The sequence below is a fragment of the Nilaparvata lugens genome, chromosome 1 (genome assembly GCF_014356525.2).
Source record: "Nilaparvata lugens isolate BPH chromosome 1, ASM1435652v1, whole genome shotgun sequence".
NCBI lineage: Eukaryota > Metazoa > Arthropoda > Insecta > Hemiptera > Delphacidae > Nilaparvata > Nilaparvata lugens.
Window position 1 is genome coordinate 96,796,000 of NC_052504.1, and position 24,478 is coordinate 96,820,477.

At 33.2% G+C, this 24,478-nt stretch overlaps 2 protein-coding genes across 2 annotated transcripts in view; both read right to left on the reverse strand.

Annotated features, from left to right (window-relative positions):
• LOC111059864 (protein pinocchio) overlaps positions 1–24,478 on the reverse strand; it is a 384,086-nt gene that overhangs the window by 318,918 nt on the left and 40,690 nt on the right. The window lies entirely within an intron of this gene.
• Positions 1–24,478, reverse strand: part of LOC111057881 (prolyl 4-hydroxylase subunit alpha-2) — a 141,195-nt gene that overhangs the window by 10,361 nt on the left and 106,356 nt on the right. Inside the window, exons 6-11 of the mRNA XM_039419553.1 lie at positions 20,222–20,346; positions 18,854–18,872; positions 15,065–15,159; positions 13,728–13,855; positions 10,303–10,414; positions 6,508–6,723 (exon numbers count right to left, since the gene is read on the reverse strand). Of these exons, the coding sequence (XP_039275487.1) occupies positions 6,508–6,723; positions 10,303–10,414; positions 13,728–13,855; positions 15,065–15,159; positions 18,854–18,872; positions 20,222–20,346 (695 nt within the window). The remainder of the gene's footprint in view (positions 1–6,507; positions 6,724–10,302; positions 10,415–13,727; positions 13,856–15,064; positions 15,160–18,853; positions 18,873–20,221; positions 20,347–24,478) is intronic.

A 24,478-nucleotide genomic window follows, 5' to 3' on the forward strand; every position in this document is an offset into this window, starting at 1 on the left:
TTCTAGAACACTCAATCCCGCTGAACAAAATCTTTCTACTATTGAAAAAGAAATGTTAGCAATAACTTGGGCAGTGAAACATTTCAGGCCATATTTGTATGGAAGAAAATTCACCCTAAGAACAGATCACAAGCCACTCCAATGGCTTCATTCTCTAAAAGAACCAAATGCTAAATTAATGAGATGGAAATTGTTAATGGAAGAGTATGATTACACCGTAGAATTCATAAAAGGTCGCTCAAATTGTGTTGCTGATTGTCTCTCACGGCCTTTCAATGTAAATATGATGGAAAGTAGTGATGAATTTACAGGTTTTGACGATTCAGAATTATTTACCAAATAATCAAGATCAGGATAATCCCGCAGTAATCACTGAAGAACTTGCTAATCAATACTTCAAAGAAATACAAGCGTTGAATGATGCCGTTTACAAGAAAATAATCGAGGAAAAAGAAAAACGAACAGAAAAATGTAACAAAAATAGAGAGGAACCACCTGAAATACCAGATAGGATATTCATCAAAAACCCGAAATTTCACAAAAATGTTCCAAGGTATAGCACAGCTACTAAGGAAGGTGATAGGTTCAAATTGAAAAGAAATTTAATCAAAATCCACCCTAACAGAATGAAAAGGCCTCGTAAAAAATAAAAGATAATCTAATTGTTGCAGATGAAGGCAATGACCATCCTTCTGTTGTTCCTGATCCCAGCAACGTTGACGTACAGACTGACAGACTTGACAAAGACAGCAGGAATAATTCCGATTAAAATAGGACAATCTATGCTCATTAACGACACATACAAAGTTATACATTTTACTAACGTGACTGACCTTAAAATACAATCTTTGAAATTACAGACTCATATTAATAATCTGCAAGTCGCTTACATATCCTCTGACATTATTGAATCTTTGAAGAAAATTTCACTCAACCAATATTTTAAATTAGAAATGATTTCTGAAAATAAAAATAAAAAGGTAAAACGTGGACTAATGAACGGATTAGGAAACGCCATATCATGGTTGACAGGACTTATGACTGCTGACGACAAAGAACACCTCGACAAAGTTATTGATAAAATAGAAAATAATGAATTACATCTTGTTAAAAATGAAGAACATAATTTCGAAATGAACCATGAGTTAATTAAGAAATTTAATTTCGATGTTGAGCATATTAATTCAAATAATAAAGCATTAGAAAATATTACTAACGAAACTGCCAATATTGTCGAAAATATGCAAGCTGTTGACTTAATTACTTTGACTATACAATTGTTGGATGATGAAATAAATGATGTTGTTAACTCGTTGATGTATTGCAAAGAAGGGAAACTTCATCCATCAATTTTGAGCTTTGATGATTTTCGTAGATTAATTAATTATAAGAATTATTCATTAGCTAGTAGAGATTCCAGTATTTTATGGGAAATTAGTAATAGCACTTGTATTGTATCGAAATCTGTTATAACTTACATTATCCATTTACCGAAATTAAACGATTTATTTGAAAAATATGACCTTCTGTCTTATCCTGTTGAAATGGAATCAAATGTTCACACCATGAAATTAAAAGAAAAAACTATATCTGTGTCTCAAAACAAAAAGCTTTGGAAATTGACCAATTGTCAAACATTCTCTTCTATTTCTTTTTGTACTTCAGGAGAAATTATACATGATAACTGTATTTTGTCTGTAGTAAATAATAAGGATTTGGATAGTTGTGTAAGAATAGAAATAATTAATGATAGACCATTTATGAATTATTTCGAAAATTGTAATTGTATTTTAGGATATAAGTTTGATCAAATTAATATAATAATGGCACTATAAATACTCCTTCATCTTTCCTTATCAATCTGGATATCAATGATAAAATGACAGATGTAAAATTACCGTTTACTTCAGTTACCACATATGCACAAAAATTAAGTCATGTACCAAATAAAATTCATACTAAACTTATCGATTTGAAAGATGTTAGTAAACTTGATGATATTGAACCTAGAGATTTTGATTTTATAAATTTTGAAGATTCTTTCGTCCTTAAGACACGCCACATTGTAATTTTTGTTTTAAGTACATTTATACTTCTTGTAATTTTGATAATCGTTTATTACAAATTTAAGAAGCCAACCAGTGTACTAAATTACCGAATTGATACACAAGTACCAATATCATCAACACCTACCATAAGCTATATTGTACCACCTAGAAATTAGATCTAAGTTAGTAAACTTTAATATTTGTAACTTCATTTTAATTTTTGTAATTTTTGAGTGTCCCAAATTTATTTTTCGGGACGAAAAAAACTTAAGGAGGGAGGAATTATGTAAACTTAAACAATTGATGTGCTGACTACTATTTTTGTCAGTACCGCTTAGTGTCGCTCTCAGCGCGCTCATTTTAGTTAGTCTACTCCAGCCACTTGATGTGTTAACATGTATTTTTTGCAAATAAAATTTCTTTTTAAAAACTGAGTTTTAATGAACGTGAACGTGTTTTATATATATATATATATGTGTGTGTGTGTGTGTGTGTGTGTGTGTGTGTGTGTGTGTGTGTGTGTGTGTGTGTGGTGTGTGTGTGTGTGTGTGTGTGTGTGTGTGTGTGTGTGGTGTGTGTGTGTGTGTGTTGTGTGTGTGTGTGTTGTGTGTGTGTGTGTGGTGTGTGTATATATATGTATGTATATATATATGTGTGTGTGTGTGTGTGTATATATATGTATATATATATATATATATATATATATATATATATATAATATATATATATATATATATAATATATATATATATATTCAATCATTCAGAATTACACAACTTACAGAGAAGTAGCCTACCACTGGCCAAAACGCCCAAAACTGTTCCAATTCTAATTTATACAACAGTCCAAATGTAGTTAGGTTATGTGTCACTTCAAAATTCTTCAATTGCACACTCAATTTACAATTCAAAACACACAAATACTTCTAAATTGAATTAAATTAATTACAAATTGTTAGGAAAAAAAAAATATATATATATGAACCATACTTACCTTCTTTTTGGACTATGGTGTATAAATCAAAATTCGGGGAAGGAACAGTTTTGGACAGTGCCTGTTGGTCCTTCTACAATTATTTTAATAAATTGTGTTCTGTATATCAACGAATATAGTCATCCAATTTTTTATAATATCATAATCATTCAATAGAATATTAATTATTCAAGGAGTCAATAGGATTTAATAGCAAACTTGCGTTAAATTTATTGATCGAGTGAAGTGAGGTCTAAGATTCAATTCGACAGTTTGGCATTTCTCTTAATGTTTAAATGTTTGAATGTTTAAATGTTTACGGCGCATTTACGGCGAAACGCGGTAATAGATTTTCATGAAATTTGACAGGTATGTTCCTTTTTTATTGCGCGTCGACGTATATACAAGCTTTTTGGAAATTTTGCATTTCAAGGATAATATAAAAGGAAAAAGGAGCCTTCTTCATACGCCATTATTAGAGTGAAAATCAGACTATAGAATTATTCATCATAAATCAGCTGACAAGTGATTACACAGATGTGTGGAGAAGCCAGTCTATTGCTGTATTTCCATAAGGTCTACAGTTTCAATCAGGTACTTGTGGATGAGAATACTGTGTGAGGTCTACTGTTCACAGAACTTCTAGTATATTCACTAAAAATATCCACAATAGGTACTAAATAGCAAACTTGCGTTAAATTTATTTATATTCACTAAAAATATCCACAATACAATTTACATAAGGATAGCTAGATATTGAAAACACTTCAAGCTTGAGAATCAAAAATTATTATCTCAATTTAAGTTAAGGAAACATCTATTTTCAAACTCCGGTTAGGAATCTCTAATTACATCAGAATCTTCGAACATTTTATGTTATATAATTGAAGCTTAATTAAAAAAAGATGAATTTTGGAAGCAAGTTGTATTTGGTTTTATAATATGAAATTTTTTATTAACTCTGTACGCTGTAGAGCTAGATGCCATAAAAATATATAATATGTTCAAGCAATTCCGGACCATATATCCATTTAAACAATAGCAAAGCAGCTTTTCTTCTTATAGCACTAAACTATCAAATTCAAAAATTTCTATCAATAAAATTGTTGGATAATCTCAAGCACAACTCACATCATTTACTTTATAATAAATACAGCTTAAAAAATCAATATTGGAGCACCGAGCTTCGCTCGTTATTTATTTATTGATAAACAGAACTCAATTCTTTCAAAGATTGGGGAAGGACTAACAGGCACAACCCAAAACTGTTTCTTCCCCGAATTTTGATTTATACACTATAAATATTCCAAAAAGTAGATTATGTTCCATACACTTGAATTCAGGTCAAATTTTCAGTCCAAATATTTGAAAACATAAAAGTCATAATCTAGATTGTTTACAAACCAAATTTAATAACAAAATAACACCCACTAATCACTTAGAACTGTAAAATAATGATTAACTTTGAATATTATGATATACCATCTCATGACAACAATCAAATTATTTTGATCGAGTCAATTAAAATTTCTAGATTTCTCACGAAATACGGTAAGATAATTGATTACACAGCTGATCTCCCACACAGGCACACGCATCTTCTGTTATCGACAGACGACGGAATTATCATCTGTTTTTCCAAGGATGAATTTATTATCCTTTTCATATCCTTCAGCGAGTTTTCCCAGGGACGAGACCTAGTGCAATCGAATTTTTATATCATAAACCTACTATGTTCCAAATTTCGTGAAAATCGTTAGAGCCGTTTTCGAGATCCGTTGAACATAAATAACCATATAAATATCCAGATATAAAAATAACTAGATATGAAAATCTGGTATGGTACACTCACACAACTTTCCTTGCTCATTGAACTCTAAGCCTCATTCTTAAACGAGAATAATTTAGGGGAATAACATAATGACGATTGGCGACAACATATTTGAAACTACAATCATACTACTGTATATGTGTATATATAATTGTTTTCAGAGTACTTTTTCCTTTGTGTAAATAATTATTGTGAAATTCCATGATTTTTTTAAAAGTCGTCAAAACAGCTGTTCTACAGATGAAATGTGTTATTTTTATGAACTGCTCTACCTACCTAATTCATGCAAGAGAAGGACTTTATAAAGTCCATTTCTCAAGGATGGGGTGGACCCATTAATTTCCTAGGAAAAAGAGTCATGCCAGTCGATAGAGCTGATGAATGACAGGGTATGAATTTGAAAAAATCGGTCATGTCATTTATGAGAAAAATCGTGAAAAACATGGTTTTTTAGTAATAATTATCCGCCATTTTTTCCGCCATCTTGAATTGAATTTATTGAATTTCTTATTGTCGGGTCCTCATGGTATAAGGACCTCAACATTAAAATTCCAATTCAATCGGTTAATTAGGAATGGAGTTATCGTGTTCACAGACATACACACATACACACACACAGACCAACACCCAAAAAATTAATCATGTTTTTTGGACTCAGCGGACCTTGAAACATATAGAAAAGTTGAAATTGGGGTACCTTAATTTTTTTGGGAAGCAATACTTTCCTTACCTATGGTAGTAGGGCAAAGAAAGTAAAAATATATACATAAACTAGCCGTAAGGCTCGCTTCGCTCGCCATATCCGTCTAGCCAGGGGGCTCCGCCCCCTGGACCCCCGACGGGATCGTCCAAAATTGAGATCACCGGGCTCGCTTCGCTCGCCTGCATGTAGACCTCAGCGGAACCTCTGTACTGAATTTGAACGTATTATGTCAATTTGATCTCGAAATACTCCTGTTACTATATTGGCGTATCTTTGGCGAACAAAATTCTTCCACCCCAGCTAAACCTGTGTACTGAATTTTTTTAAATATATTTCCATCAATTATTGAAAAAGGTGAGGAAACGCAGAAAAGCTGATAAAACGCTAATTTTGGCTAACTGGATAAATTGGTATTTAGGAGGTCCTGGATAAATACATTTCAATCTTCAACTTGGTGCCAACCTAACAAAGTCAACTCAACTTAATGCCAACCTGACAAAATTTTTAATTTAGTTACCAGAACAACTGTTTCGAAGAGGTACTCTCTCTAGATTATAATTCTATATTAACATATGGTATGGACATTTCAATTATTATAATTTTAAGATATTGGAATAAGAAGAATATACATGCTAAAAGAACTTTAAACCCTTAAAACCACCCTTAGAGTTAAAATATCGCCAAAAGATTTCTTAGTGCGCCTCTAAAGGGCCAACTGAACATACCTACCAATTTGAACGTTTTTGGTCCGGTAGATTTTTAGTTCTGCGAGTGAGTGAGTGAGTCAGTCAGTGAGAGAGTGCCATTTCGCTTTTATATGTATAGATTGCTCGCTCAATAATATAATAGGATTTTGAAATTATAAAGAATACTATTGTTCTTTTAAATTACAAAACAAATTTAATTAAACCCTGCCACGCTATTCGTCATTACATTAAAATTGACAGTTTTACCGATAAATAATCATGGTGTGCTTCGTAGTATCCACCAATGCCGTAGTTAGTCACGTGCAGTGACTCAGCATAAGACATATCAAGTGACGTCATGTACTCGACACGCTTGCTCAGTCGCTCAATGGATGGGTGGTCATCATCATACAGCCACGCTCCCGCGCTGATTCGATACAATGCCACCGTATTCGAAGCCTTGTTGAGATTCATCACCTTCAACTGCCAAGGATAAAGTGTATCTCATAGAATTGTGTTGTTGGAGATTCATACGGTATTAGACCTATTACAAATTATGGACCCATTTTTGAAAATTCATATTTTCCAGAGTACCTATACTCATCTAAAACCTCCAGATCAGCTCTAATGTTTTGACTATATATGTAACCTGACTGCTAGGTACAATGGTCCCCAAAATGAATAATATCACTTTAACCGAAACACCGGTCTGTGAGACCAGAGGCAAATTTATTTTTCCTCCACCTACTGTCTAAAGTACTTACTTTACTCCTTGAAACATAATACTAAAGTGTCACTTTTCCGCTCTCGGTAGTAAAAAACAGAAAAACTCCCTAGGGAGGAAAAGTGACTCCATTTAAATAACATGGGAAGCATCTCTATTTAAAAAACTTAATTTTAATAGGCTAGAAGGTCTAAGCTCAGATGAGAAAGCATAATAGAGGTGTCTGTCATTGAGTCAACTGAATTCAATACCACAACCAGAAATTTGATCAACTCATGAAATACATGTTTGTATGATATTATATTCTTAATATTAGTAGACAATAAAAATTTATACAATTATTTTTAAAATATTTTATTCTATTCAAAATACAAACCAACAAATATTTTTGATCTGCATTTCAAATCTGAAACGCGTGATCTGGAGTCAGCCATTTTTGGTAGCCTCCCAGCTGATATAATTGTTACATCTTTTGCCGATAGATAGCGCAATCGGCAGTGCCAATCAGATGATCGGTTGTTAGGTTTTAGATTTTAGGTTATGTTGTTAGGAAACATTGCCACCAAAATGTTTAATGTAAGTTACTGTATTAAAATGATTTTATTTGAAGTTTCTATAAAAAAATGTAGATGGAGGAAAAATGTTGTGTACATCACGAGCGAAAAGTACTTTTTCTCCCTCAGGAAAATTGTTGCCCTCGGCTTCGCCTCGGGCTTCAAACTTTTTCCCACAGGGAGAAAAAGTCGTACTTTCCACTCTAGATATACAAATAACTATTTTCTATAGTGACAAAATTGCTGCCCACTCTAATACCTTCTCCCCCACTATTCCTCAACATTCTCCAACAATGCTCGTCAGTCCCCAACTCACGGTTATCAAGTAAACATCAATCTATCTAAAACGTACCAGTCTCAGCTACCGGATCTTTCGGATAACGTTCATTTTTTACTGGTCTAGAATACCGGATGTTTCAACTAACATATATTTTGAGCATTAAATTTTTTTTCTAATGTTTTTCTCTTCATTATTCCGGTATTTTATTGACATGTTTTATTTTTAAAACTAATTTTTGTAATTAAGAAAACGTTGGTTTAGGGAAATTGATACCAATGGATGAGTTATCAACCATACAAGCCCCAGCCTTTGGAACTTGTATCAATAGGATGCTTCACAATGAAGTGTCACAAAATAAACATTCACTTGACGAAATAGATGATTCCGACCACTATAGTTATTTATGAACTTTTCTTGCCAATAAAATAACTGGAGGCTGAAAACGTTTGCTCAAACAAGTTTCTTGGTAACAATGAAAAACATTATTATTTAATGATAACCTTTCAGTTTTGCTATAAAGCCTATATTGATAGAATTTTTCTCCATGATTATTGTTCTGAGTAGTAACTGATAGTATATCTTACACGGATTTTTGTATTGTGTGTGTTCTTACATTCAACATTATACATTTATTACATATCAATGTTTCCAAATTTTTTCTATTCTTCCATCACTTAATTTGCAACTGAAATCTATATTATACTTTACTATAATTGAAATTTACCAATGAAAAATATTAAAATTCATATTTAGTATAAAATATATCAAATATAACACTTTAAGCAAGACCAGATGTTTCGGTTTAGGTCAGTTCTGACCTTGTTTCGGTTAGAGTGATATTTCAATTTCAATTTATTCCAGACAACTTATTTAAAAAAGTATTTCAAGTCTAGTATGAGTTGGATGATGATGATGACAGTAATAAATGAAGGTAATAAAAACTTTGAAATTTTCACTTTCAAATATCGGGGCACCGAGCTTTCGCTCGTTATTTTTATTTATTGATAAACAGAACACAATGCTCTAAAATGATCGTGTTCATATTTCACAGCTGGCTATATGTCATCTTATGAATTTCAGGGATGCGATATTTTGATTTTTCACATACTCAATCGCTCACTCTTTATTTTACTATCCACAACTGTTTCAGCCAAGGATGAATCCTTTTAATGTCGTTCAGCGAGTTTTCCCAAGGATGGGACCTAGTGCAATCGAATCTTTATATCATAAACCTACTATGTTACAAATTTCGTGAAAATCGTTAGAGCCGTTTTCGAGATCCGTTAAACATAAATAACCAGATATATAAATACAGAAATTGCTCGCTTAATATAATAGGATTTGTATAAAGATTGTTAATTTAAAATACGTACTTTCATAAATTAATATGAATTTCCAAAAATCGGTCCATATCATTCAGAATTATTTCATTATATAATGAATAGATAAACAAAATTACAATATATGAATGGAAAACAGCTAGGTCATAGCCAAAAAATTCTTCTCTTCCTAAATTTTGTCCAATAAAATGCTAAGTGGGATCAAGTTCACATTAAAGCTGTGAGGTCAGTTGACGGATTAAATTATATAATTCAGGCGAGGTGGCACTTTCGCCAGGGACTCCACACCTATAAAAGCCATGTGAATAGATAATCTCAAGCACATATTATTATTGTCATATATTATTGTCTGACATTATCATTGTCTTAGCAATTGATGACATTTACACAAGTATTCGAAAATAATTTAGCATGTAAATTCCTGACAAAACTTAGAGTTAATCTAGCCTATAATATAGGTAGTTCTTACAACTTATTCTACATATATAAAAATGAATGTCTGTTTGTGTGTTAGTTTGTAAGTTTGTTTGTTCCCTATAGACTCGAAAACTACTTGACAGAACGGCATGAAACTTTGGGAATATGTTGTGTTAATATTGGGGATGGTTTCTGACCAGAAATTATAATAGAGGGGCTAAAAATATTCATATAATAATCCATTTTACAGACCTATGTTTTCTAAATTGTCGGCCGAGCGGCTAACGTAGAACGGGAAGATCATCATGATTAATTCAAGATCATGTTGTGATAATATGATTCAGCATCTTACCAGCTGTAATAAACACGTCACTCTGTGATAAAATTGTTTACTGGTATTAAAACGGTAGTTTTGAGCACAGGAAGTCCGTGTATTGAGATGTGAATGAAAATATTGATTGTCAGATAAATTTCATGATTCACCAAATAAAGTCAAGTGTGACATGAGATACATTGACTTTTTGGCGGTACGAAGTTCGCCGGGTAAGCTAGTTCTAAATAAAAGATAAATAGCAAAACTATGATAGAATGCAAAAATTTCAAAAATGATGTTTCCATGAATTCTATTAACATAATATCGGCCAATAGGCGATAATTCAAAGCAACTGTATAACTTTACTTATATATTGAATTTAAAGACAGTAAAACTCAATTGTTTCATAGAATATTGTGCTTATAATAACTCACCTTGGGTAAAGCCATTTTCTTAAGTAGCTCTATTTCGCTGTCGTAGATGACGTCACGATATAGCACAATTCTTGGCTCCAGATAGGCTTCTTCTTCTTTCAACGGCCCAATCCTGAAGATGGATAAAGCTATTATTATTATTATATCATCAATATGCCGGATACAGTAGGATAATTCAACATTGTACAAATTAATGGATTAAAATGATACATTTTTTTGGTCATACATATACTTATTATAGTGAGATTTACGTTATAAAGTCAATGGAAAAGATAGGACGGCATAATTGCCGCAAAAGTTTATTTTTCCAAAGTCACCTTTGATTGATAGGCCAAACTGTGATTCAATATACCCGCGGTATAATTGATGTGATGTAATATGAATTGTTGATTCTTGATATAATTATGATCAATTCTATCTGAAGAATATTCTTTTTGTATATAGAGTAGAATATACTGTAGTTCTGTGAACAGTAGACCTCACGCAGTTTTCTCATCCACAAGTACCTGATGTCACCTGTTCTAGTTGATTCAGTTGAATCACAATTCACAGTTTAATCATAATTTACTATAGAGTAGAATATACTGTAGTTCTGTGAACAGTAGACCTCACGCAGTTTTCTCATCCACAAGTATCTGATGTCACCTGTTCTTGTTGATTCAGTTGAATCACAATTCACAGTTTAATCATAATTTACTCTTAAATACTGTTATTTGTTTTCTCCACGATCAAAAACTCACTTATGTTAATAAACTCAGTTCACGTTTGAATTTTTTATGATGATTTATCCAGTGTTGTGATAATATTTCCATCTGATAATAGTATATTTCGCACCTAGGGCCGAAAATGAGACTTTTCCGGCTCGAAATCGGTTTTCAAGTCCGAGGCCGTAGGCCGAGGACCAGAAAAGATTGAGAGCCGGAAAAACATTTTTGCCTGTGGTGCGAACGCTATTTTTGGCCACACAGAAAAATAAATTATATATATATAATATATATATATATATATATATATATATATATATATATAATACGACATTGTATTAGTGGCTCTGAAGGAAATGTTTCTCACAGAAGAGAAGGAAGGGCTAGAGATAGGACTTGGTATCAACACCAACTAAACCAAGTACATGAAAGTTACTTCATCTCTGACAAGGAGAACGAAAGAGGATTTTGAAGTTGGCGAATATACATTTGAAAATGTAGATAAATCTATATATCTCGGCACAGAGCTCAATGTGGGTAACAACTTCAGCAGTGGAATTAGAAGAAGGCAGCAGAGCATTATGCAAACAAAAATATGATGAAATCTAACTTATATCAAGGTGGACTAAAATGAAAATTCACCAAACTCAGATAAGACCAGTAGTAACATATGGCTGTGAAACATGGGTTCTTAGTTCACAAAACATTAATGCTTTGAGGATCTTTGAAAGGGAAATTCTGAGAAGAATACATGGTACAATATATGAAGAAGGAGAATGGAGAATAAGGAACAATGCAGAAGTCAATACCATCTTGCAAGGGGAAGATATAGTAAGATATATAAAGTCTAGAAGAATTGGCTGGGCCATGACAACGAATGGAGCAAACCAGAACACAGAAACAGATGCTTGTTGGACGGATGGAAGGAACCAGGAGAAGAGATCGCCTCAAAACCCGCTGGCTTCAAGAAGTGGAGAAAGATCTGGCGTGCTTGGGAGTGAGAAACTGGAGGAGGCGAGCAGGTGATAGATATTGGAGGCAAATTGCTGAGGAGGCCAAGGTCCACATAGGGCTGTAGCGCTTCGTAAATAAGTATATAATTCATATTTTTGAAGAATTAATAATAATTTCCAACAATCATTTATATTTTATAAAAAACTTACACTAGACACAGAAATGTTGTGAACTTTTTCCATATTAAGGTGGAATGAAAAAATGTTGTAATTCTATATGAATATGATTGAAAATATTTTGGAACACTAGTTCATTAAATTTTTACTTAGTTTTCAAACAATTTGGCCACCATGCGGAGTTGAAAGATTACAAGCTATCTGCTTATAATCTAAATATCGGGGACCGAGCTTCGCTCTGGAGTACAAAAGCATAACAAATTTATAACGAAAGAAGAAATTGTAATAACATTCATACAGAAATTTTCTATCTAATCACAGTAAATTGAGATTGATTCCCAGAGGAATGCAAAAATTTCCCTCACAAAGGCCCAGTTGCACAAAAGCCGGTTAAATTTTAATCCTGATTAACTTCACGTGAACCAAATCAGAGAAAACCATTTAAAAAAGATGGATCTACTGGAATTAATCTGGATTGAAAATAACCCGGTTTTTTTGCAACCGGCACTAAAAGTACCTGATTGAATGATTACAAAAATTCTGCAGCTGAATCATAATTTTGACACAGTCCCACACACATGAAATCGCTCACTCACTTCCATCACCAACAGACGACGGATTAATTATTCGTCATACTGATTAACTCAGCGGTCAGGGTTTTGCCCTTGCTGGGTGGTGCCATCCATGTAATTTTAATTTATTTGTAAAATAGCATAATATTATAATCTAGAATATTTCTTTTGTAAGTTTTTTATTTTGTATTTTGTTTTTATGGGCAATAAAGATGTTTAAAAAAAATATTATCATCTGTTTTTCCAAGGATGAATAATTTTTATCCTTTTAATGTCCTTCAGCTAGTTTTCTCAGTGATGAGACCTAGTGCAATCGAATCTTCATATTATAAACCTACTATGTCCTGAATTTCGTAAGAATCGTTAGAGCCGTTTTCGACATCCGGTGAAATACAAACATATAAACATCTAAACAGAAGTTGCTCGTTTAATAGTATAGGATTAAAGACAAAAAATAAACCAATGTTAATCAGGTGCTGACTTTATTTATTTTTTTTTTATTATTATTATTTATTTATTTATTTATTTATTTATTCCATTGGCATTACAGATCATAATTATAATAAATATAATATGATTGGGAGAAGAGAACAGGCATAGCCCAAAACTGTCTTCTCCCAAATTTTTACAAATAAAAGTTTCAAAAAGAATAAGGTTAAGATTTCATTTTCACTTCAAAAAGTCCAATTTCCACTTCAAAACTAATGAATAAACCAAAAATTTTGAATTTTGATATTTAAAAACTGATTAAAAACAAAAATATTTTACTCAAATCTCTACAGATTGAAATTTTTTGAGTAATTTTGCAAAATTTTGAGCCAGAAAAGAAACACAACACTTCACTGACACGAGTCTTGCTCTAGAATAGAAGGCTAATGTTTTTCAAAGTTTTTATAGACAATATTGATCATTAAAGTTTGAAATGTTTATTATAAAACGAAAATCCAAAGTTATATCGATTAGCATTTGAATAAATTCAATTTCCATTTGGAATTTTATTAAACTTTGAAAGTTCTCACCTTAGGAAAGGCACATTTCGGTGAACATAGCGGCACTTGAGTTGGGCAAGTTCTTGATGAGTGAGAGAGAGATCGTTGCGACACAGTTTCTTGTAGACTGCTTGTATAGGTTCCCATTGTTCTGCCACCTACAGGCCACAAACACAAACACTAACAGGTAACTCATGCTCCGCAAGGGTATAATTGAAAACTTGACTAACTAAAAAATCTGGTGTGGTACACTCACACAACTTTCCTTGCTCATATTTGAAACTACGATCAGACTTCTGTATATGTGTATATATAATTGTTTTCAGAGTACTTTTTCCTTTGTGTAAACTGTGAAATTCGATGATTTTTTTAGTCGTCATTTTTTTAAAGTCGTCGAAACAGCTGTTCTACAGATGAAATAACTCGACTATGTGTTCTTTTTATGAACTGCGCTACCTACCTACCTCATGCACGAGAAGGAGGTTATTAAGTTTATTTCTCAAGGATGGGGTGGAACCTCCATTAGTTTTCCAGGGAAAAGACTCATGCCAGTTGATAGAGCTGATAAATAACTATACAGGGTATGAATTTGAAAAAAATCGGTCAAGTAATTTTTGAGAAAATTGTGAAAAACATGGTTTTTTAGTAATTATCTGCCATTTTTCTCAAGAATATTACGGAGCTCCTGCAATTTTCCCAGAAATGAGACTCGTGTCAGTTGATAGGGCTTATAAATAGCTATCTATGGTATAAATTTGAAGAAAATTGTTAGAGCCGTTTTCGAGAAAACCAAGAATAACATGGCTTTTTAGTCATTATCCGCCATTTTTCTCAAGAATATTACGGAGCTCCTGAAATTTTCCCAGATATGAGACTCATTTCAGTTGATAGGGTTTATAAATAGCTATCCATGGTATAAATTTGAAGAAAATCGTTAGAGCCGTTTTCGAGAAAACCGTGAAAAACATGGTTTTTTAGCAATTATCCGCCATTTTTTCCGCCATTTTGAATTCAATTTTATTGAATTTATTTTTGTCGCACGCACGCACGCACGCACGCACGCACACGCACACACACACACACACACACACACACACACACACACACACACACACACACACACACACACACACACACACACACACATACAGACCACTTTTTTGGGCTCAGGGGACCTTGAAACGTATAGAAATTTGGAAATTGGGGTACCTTAATTTTTTTCGGAAAGCAATACTTTCCTTACCTATGGTAATAGGGCAAGGAAAGTAAAAACCTGGTGAAAACTGGCATCAGAGTATATTAATACTTTTAGATCCTTATCAAAAGATCAGCTGTACAATTATTAATAGATGGTGGAATATACCAGCCTTATGTTTGTTTTCGAGGGCTGCTTTGAAGAAGGTGAAGTTGCTGGGGTCATTTGGTTGATACAGAGTCGGCACTATTGTCACCATTTCATAGTCTAACAAACAAAACAAACACATTGAATTAAATCTAATGAAATAAATCAAAATACAAGCATTGCATTCCCCAAAATACAAGCACTTCCATACAATTTATTAAAATAATGTCAACTCAAGTGCAGAGTGTGTCTTCCCTATGAAATAAAACAAACACATTGGATACAATATAATAAAAAATAATGACAGAATGCAATCTCAGTCTTGCCTGAAAATAAATACATTTATACAATTTATTGAAAAAATGTGGAAATAGAATGTTGACTATCAAGTATTGATAGAATAATGTCGAAAGTATGCAATGTGCAGTATCCTACTTGAAACACCATCAAAAATAAAACCATTGTTGGGAATCTATATCACAGTCATACATATGTAGGCCTATATGAATATGTATAATCTATATATATAAAAGCGAAATGGCACTCATTCACTCACTCATTCACTCGCATAACTAAAAATCTACCGGACTAAAAACGTTCAAATTTGGTAGGTATGTTCGTTCAGTTGGCCCTTTAGAGGCGCACTAAGAACGGATTTGGAAAAATTTCCAAAGATACGCCCGAAATCTGCGTTTTCCAGCGTTTTTTAGCGTTTTCTCAGCTTTATCGAGAACAAATGAACAGAAAATGTTTAAATTTAGTACAGAAGCTCAGTTAGGGTGTAATAATGTTGTGTTAGAAGGAATTTGCAATAACGTCAAAGATACGCCCAAAATCTGCGTTTTCCAGCGTTTTTTAGCGTTTTCTCAGCTTTATCGAGAACAAATGAAAACAGAAAATGTTTAAATTTAGTACAGAAGCTCAGCTAGGGTGTAATAATGTTGTGTCAGAAGGAATTTGCAATAACGTCAAAGATACGCCCAAAATTAGCGTTTTTTGCTTTTAAACAGAAATTGTTCAAATTTAGTACAGTAGCTAAGCTAGGGTGTAATTTGTTGTGTAAGAAGGCATTTGAAATAACGCCAAAGATACGCCCAAAATCTGCATTTTTCCAGAGTTTTTTTTGCGCTTTCTCAGCTTTATCGAGAACAAATGAACAGAAAATGTTCAAATTTACTACAGAAGCTCAGCTGGGGTGTAATAATGTTGTGTTGGAAGGAATTTGCAATAAATACAAAGATATGCCCAAAATCTGAATTTTTCCAGCGTTTTCTCAGTTCTTTCATCAAGTAGAAAATGTTAACAGACAGAAAATGTTCAAATTTGGTACAGAGGTTTAGCTAGGGTCTAAAGATTTTTTGATGAGGTGACTTTAATATTTCATTAAAGATACGCCCAAAATCAGCATTTTTCCAACGTTTTTCTCAGATTTTCTGCGTTTTCTCAGTATTTTGACTTTCTGATGGAATGAAGCATGCTCAAATGAAAAATTCAGGCGAGCGAAGCGAGCTCGCTGATCTCATTTTTGGACGATCCAGTCGGCCGCCCCTGGCTAGACGGATATGGCGAGCGAACCGAGCCTGACGGCTAATCATGTATATGGTCAAAGATATTTGTCCAGCATGGTATGAAAGATTTGATTCTCTATTGAGATGGGTCTTAAGATTATCAAATATTTTGTTACTCTAAACGATCAAATCTATAATTATATCTAATATATGACCAGATATATGATCATACATTATATACCCTATGATAGTTGTAAAGGTGGGGAAATGAAAAACAAGAAATGATCGTACTGGTTTGATAATTAAACAAAACAATAAATTATTAGTACAAAATTAGAATTATAATTAGAAATTATGAAATAACAATAAATAGATAAATATTTCAAGGGCTACTCGCTTGGCTGCTAGTGAAGATTAAATTTGTTGTGGTTATGGAAAATTTAAAACAAATGACTCAGTAGTCACCTACCTTTATGATAATGGCCCCCAATTTGGCATCCACTGGTTAATCGCGACGTTAATTATTAATGAAAAATAAATAAAAAACTGATCTAATGAAATGGGTTCAGATCCCTTCTTATTCAATAATACAATTCTCTTTAAACTGCCCGAACTGTGACAGGAAAACTGTATTATAAAACAAGAACAAAATCTATCCCCTTCACCAGAACAGCCGGACTTTACTCACAGTCCTAACGAACGAGCTCACACACCACACTAGTAAAATTTTGGGTATTAATATATAACTCAGTCAATGCCAAACATGAAGCCATTTCAAATACATATTTTTATCCGTCGCACAAGCGAGCACGTTTGTTATGAAAAACAAAACAGAAGCTACAATAATTTTGATAACAAGTGAAATAAACAATCTTTCTGTCGATGACAAAACTGTTCAAAGGCAGAAACACCGTTCATTAAACTTTTCGTAAATTAAAACTCTAAAATCCCGATCAATATGAGATAAATATATGAACCATATATATGTCCCATATGACCAGGTGATATCAAACCTCAAATCCTAAATCTCAAAAATTGAAAAGTTCATTATTAGTACAAATATCAAAATGATCAAAAACTAATGTATGAAAATATTATATAACTAGGACTATTACTAACAAATATCAAGAAAACCCAAAACTTTCTTCCATCCGTTTTCGGGAAAACCGTGAAAAACATGGTTTTTTAGTAATTATCCGCCATTTTTTTCCGCCATCTTGAATTGAATTTTATTGAATTTCTTATTGTCAGATCCTTATGGTATAAGGACCTTAAGTTTAAAAATTTCAAGTCAATCGTTAATTAGGAATGGAGTTATCGTGTTCACAGACATACACACATACACACACACATACACACACACACACACACACACACACACACACACACACACACACACACATACACACACACACAGACCAACACCCAAAAATCATGTTTTTGGACTCAGGGGACCTTGAAACGTATAGAAATTAAGAAATTAGGGTACCTTAATTTTTTTTGGAAAGCAATATACTTTCCTTACCTATGGTAATAGGGCAAGGAAAGTAAAAATAGAAATCAACTACTCATGATTCTGTGAGTGACCTCCTAAAGCTGCATTTACACCAAAGTTATAAACAAAATGTTATAGATTCTAGTAGAGTGACATAACTTATCATACACATGATGAACATAATTATGTGTTTGTCAAGTATCGTTGAATCTAATAGAATCTATAAGGATCAAGTTATTAACATTTTGTTAATAACTTTGGTGTAAACGCAGCTTGAGAATCTGTCAACTCTTGAGCTCTATCAACTGCCACAAGTCCTATAGCTGTAAAGATTTCAGGAGCTCCGCCCCATCCATGCAATGTTTGATTTTAGATTCTCAATTATCAGTCTTCAGATACAATTTAAACAAAAAATTTCGAGTGGAAAAGATTGAGCATGAGAATCTCAACCATTAATGTTCAGTAACATTTTCACCTAAAGTTAGGTGGAAATAAGCTCGAAATTCGAGAAAATGTGATTGATCCAATTGCAAACTGTTGGCAACTGTTGATTCTATTAAATGATTCACTATGAAGAAATAGCAGACCTCGTATGTCTGCAGCGTTATTGTCCTGTCACCAGCTGGCTCAGATCTTTGTTTATAAGTAGACTTGAGATGCGCGTGAACACTAGCGTCAGGTGATCAATTTTCATAACGGCAAGGAAAGTTGTGTGAGTACGCCACATCAGATTTTTGAATGTAATATTTATGGGGAAAACCCCAGGACCCTCCATCCTATGGGGGTAGTATTTCATACCCCCCTCTCATACCTCCTGGTTTTCGCCCCCCCTAAAAATTTGGTAAAATGGCGCCAATGCCTGCACCTACAAAAAAATGGCCATCGTTTGGTGGCAGGCATTAATATTCCAAACGTGGACTATTTTCCACCGGAACTGTGATTTCGACATACTGACCCTCTCAAAAAGCTGAAAGGTAATTTTTTTCCTTAGTGGAAATTCCTATAAAGTCTACCATCTACAGCGTCCATTTTTTTCTAGGCTCAGGACGGTAGTACTGTTATATAAAAAATCTGGTGTGGCGCACTCACACAACTTTCCTTGCTCATATTTGAAACTACGATCAGACTTCTGTATATGTGTATATATAATTGTTTTCAGAGTACTTTTTCCTTTGTGTAAACTGTGAAATTCGATGATTTTTTTAGTCGTCATTTTTTTAAAGTCGTCGAAACAGCTGTTCTACAGATGAAATAACTCGACTATGTGTTCTTTTTATGAACTGCGCTACCTACCTACCTCATGCACGAGAAGGAGGTTACTAAGTTTATTTCTCAAGGATGGGGTAGACCCTCCATTAGTTTTCCAGGGAAAAGACTCATGCCAGTTGATAGAGCTGATAAATAACTATACAGGGTATGAATTTGAAAAAATCGGTCAAGTAATTTTTGAGAAAATTGTGAAAAACATGGTTTTTTTAGTAATTATCTGCCATTTTTCTCAAGAATATTACGGAGCTCCTGCAATTTTCCCAGAAATGAGACTCGTGTCAGTTGATAGGGCTTATAAATAGCTATCTATGGTATAAATTTGAAGAAAATTGTTAGAGCCGTTTTCGAGAAAACCAAGAATAACATGGCTTTTTAGTCATTATCCGCCATTTTTCTCAAGAATATTACGGAGCTCCTGAAATTTTCCCAGATATGAGACTCATTTCAGTTGATAGGGTTTATAATAGCTATCCATGGTATAAATTTGAAGAAAATCGTTAGAGCCGTTTTCGAGAAAACCGTGAAAAACATGGTTTTTTAGCAATTATCCGCCATTTTTTCCGCCATTTTGAATTCAATTTTATTGAATTTATTTTTGTCGCACGCACGCACGCACGCACGCACGCACACGCACACACACACACACCACACACACACACACACACACACACACACACCACACACACACACACACCACACACACCACACACACACACACATACAGACCACTTTTTTGGGCTCAGGGGACCTTGAAACGTATAGAAATTTGGAAATTGGGGTACCTTAATTTTTTTCGGAAAGCAATACTTTCCTTACCTATGGTAATAGGGCAAGGAAAGTAAAAACCTGGTGAAAACTGGCATCAGAGTATATTAATACTTTTAGATCCTTATCAAAAGATCAGCTGTACAATTATTAATAGATGGTGGAATATACCAGCCTTATGTTTGTTTTCGAGGGCTGCTTTGAAGAAGGTGAAGTTGCTGGGGTCATTTGGTTGATACAGAGTCGGCACTATTGTCACCATTTCATAGTCTAACAAACAAAACAAACACATTGAATTAAATCTAATGAAATAAATCAAAATACAAGCATTGCATTCCCCAAAATACAAGCACTTCCATACAATTTATTAAAATAATGTCAACTCAAGTGCAGAGTGTGTCTTCCCTATGAAATAAAACAAACACATTGGATACAATATAATAAAAAATAATGACAGAATGCAATCTCAGTCTTGCCTGAAAATAAATACATTTATACAATTTATTGAAAAAATGTGGAAATAGAATGTTGACTATCAAAGTATTGATAGAATAATGTCGAAAGTATGCAATGTGCAGTATCCTACTTGAAACACCATCAAAAATAAAACCATTGTTGGGGATCTATATCACAGTCATACATATGTAGGCCTATATGAATATGTATAATCTATATATATAAAAGCGAAATGGCACTCATTCACTCACTCATTCACTCGCATAACTAAAAATCTACCGGACTAAAAACGTTCAAATTTGGTAGGTATGTTCGTTCAGTTGGCCCTTTAGAGGCGCACTAAGAACGGATTTGGAAAAATTTCCAAAGATACGCCCGAAATCTGCGTTTTCCAGCGTTTTTTAGCGTTTTCTCAGCTTTATCGAGAACAAATGAACAGAAAATGTTTAAATTTAGTACAGAAGCTCAGTTAGGGTGTAATAATGTTGTGTTAGAAGGAATTTGCAATAACGTCAAAGATACGCCCAAAATCTGCGTTTTCCAGCGTTTTTTAGCGTTTTCTCAGCTTTATCGAGAACAAATGAAAACAGAAAATGTTTAAATTTAGTACAGAAGCTCAGCTAGGGTGTAATAATGTTGTGTCAGAAGGAATTTGCAATAACGTCAAAGATACGCCCAAAATTAGCGTTTTTTGCTTTTAAACAGAAATTGTTCAAATTTAGTACAGTAGCTAAGCTAGGGTGTAATTTGTTGTGTAAGAAGGCATTTGAAATAACGCCAAAGATACGCCCAAAATCTGCATTTTTCCAGAGTTTTTTTTGCGCTTTCTCAGCTTTATCGAGAACAAATGAACAGAAAATGTTCAAATTTACTACAGAAGCTCAGCTGGGGTGTAATAATGTTGTGTTGGAAGGAATTTGCAATAAATACAAAGATATGCCCAAAATCTGAATTTTTCCAGCGTTTTCTCAGTTCTTTCATCAAGTAGAAAATGTTAACAGACAGAAAATGTTCAAATTTGGTACAGAGGTTTAGCTAGGGTCTAAAGATTTTTTGATGAGGTGACTTTAATATTTCATTAAAGATACGCCCAAAATCAGCATTTTTCCAACGTTTTTCTCAGATTTTCTGCGTTTTCTCAGTATTTTGACTTTCTGATGGAATGAAGCATGCTCAAATGAAAAATTCAGGCGAGCGAAGCGAGCTCGCTGATCTCATTTTTGGACGATCCAGTCGGCCGCCCCTGGCTAGACGGATATGGCGAGCGAACCGAGCCTGACGGCTAATCATGTATATGGTCAAAGATATTTGTCCAGCATGGTATGAAAGATTTGATTCTCTATTGAGATGGGTCTTAAGATTATCAAATATTTTGTTACTCTAAACGATCAAATCTATAATTATATCTAATATATGACCAGATATATGATCATACATTATATACCCTATGATAGTTGTAAAGGTGGGGAAATGAAAAACAAGAAATGATCGTACTGGTTTGATAATTAAAACAAAACAATAAATTATTAGTACAAAATTAGAATTATAATTAGAAATTATGAAATAACAATAAATAGATAAATATTTCAAGGGCTACTCGCTTGGCTGCTAGTGAAGATTAAATTTGTTGTGGTTATGGAAAATTTAAAACAAATGACTCAGTAGTCACCTACCTTTATGATAATGGCCCCCAATTTGGCATCCACTGGTTAATCGCGACGTTAATTATTAATGATAAATAAATAAAAAAACTGATCTAATGAAATGGGTTCAGATCCCTTCTTATTCAATAATACAATTCTCTTTAAACTGCCCGAACTGTGACAGGAAAACTGTATTATAAAACAAGAACAAAATCTATCCCCTTCACCAGAACAGCCGGACTTTACTCACAGTCCTAACGAACGAGCTCACACACCACACTAGTAAAATTTTGGGTATTAATATATAACTCAGTCAATGCCAAACATGAAGCCATTTCAAATACATATTTTTATCCGTCGCACAAGCGAGCACGTTTGTTATGAAAAACAAAACAGAAGCTACAATAATTTTGATAACAAGTGAAATAAACAATCTTTCTGTCGATGACAAAACTGTTCAAAGGCAGAAACACCGTTCATTAAACTTTTCGTAAATTAAAACTCTAAAATCCCGATCAATATGAGATAAATATATGAACCATATATATGTCCCATATGACCAGGTGATATCAAACCTCAAATCCTAAATCTCAAAAATTGAAAAGTTCATTATTAGTACAAATATCAAAATGATCAAAAACTAATGTATGAAAATATTATATAACTAGGACTATTACTAACAAATATCAAGAAAACCCAAAACTTTCTTCCATCCGTAACCATAGAAAACTATATTTCAATCAAAATATATTACACGATTCCCACTTAACATCTCAATTATTTCAAATAACAATTATAATGTCCAAACTTCTCATCTCAAACAACTTTTTCGATACTTTCTCGATAGAGATCATAAAAATATCTTAATTATTTGAAACAATCAAATTAAAAGATATTCAACAAACTTTCTTCTTCCTCAACAAATAATAATATTTACACTGCAATAGTTAAATATCAGATCAAACAAAAATTCTATTCTAATTATCGTATTCTACTCTAATCATTCTTCATATCGGCCAATGATCATTTTAAATTTATCTGACATCGAAATAATGTATTAGTCATAAACAGTTAGCGTCCTTCATTGAATGACAACTGCAAATCAGCTAAAATGCCTCGTTCTACTAGCAATATTGTCTCATGTAATACTTTCGCTGAGTCTGCTGAGTCTGAGTTCGTTTTTCAAACCTCTCCAAAATTATTGTTTCAATAAATATTTCATCGCTATTAACGCTTAACTGGGGCACGCTTTCCAAACTATTCAAAATTATGTCACCATATTCCTCTACCGAACTCCCATTAAAAGCAATTCCATCAGTTTCAATTTTATTATTCTTCATATCTATTAGAAAATTACAATAATTCAAATCTGACTCTGTATTTTTACCTTCACTGTTTACACAAATCGCTGATTCACATTTTTTCTGTAACCTCAATATACTATTTCCATGGCCTGGTTCTTGTTTATCGATAATTGATTCATGCCTCCTGTTATTTATGTTTGCAAAATGTGTATTATCGTCAGTAATACTTTTCAGCTCCAAGCATGAGTCAGTAATATTTCGTTCAACACCATTATTTGCTGATCCACATTTCTGGCTATAATTCATTTTAATATCTCCTAGATCAATCTCGTATTTATGGAAGATTGAATATTTCTTATCATCCGTATTAGAATATTTTCTTCTAACATATATTCCATTGTGCCTAACACCTTCCAAAGTAGAAACTGATTCAGTGACTATACAACCTCCTAATTCATTCCTTGAATTATCAATATTTGATGGACCGCCGTCTCAAACATTTTCATCAATATGCCTAGTACTAAACTCCTGTGTCCTATCAGTAAAATATGCTTTCTTACGTCTAGCATTTTCCGAAAACTTATTTCTGCCATCAAAAGAACACACTCTAATATCATAGCCTTCTTTTTCACAAACTCTATGCATCCTTTTATAAACCCGATAAGCATAATTAACGTTGTAAAAACAATTCCGCGCAAAATGATTATGTTTACCACAAACTTTACATTTCTTACGTCTTCTTTTTCTATTAGTCCTATTATTCACGAGACTAACATTCTGATGCATCTTGACTCCTCTAGATTCACAATCATTACGCATACCAGAGTTCACAAAATGTTCAAACGGCCTGTTATCAATCGTAAAAGAGAAATCCAAATCACTTTCCGATAAATCTGATAACTCTTCCTTAATCATTTCCCTATCTTTATCCTCTTTGTAAATTATATCTTCCTCATTCAAATCACAATCATTACAAATAAGAACTTCATCCAACCCATT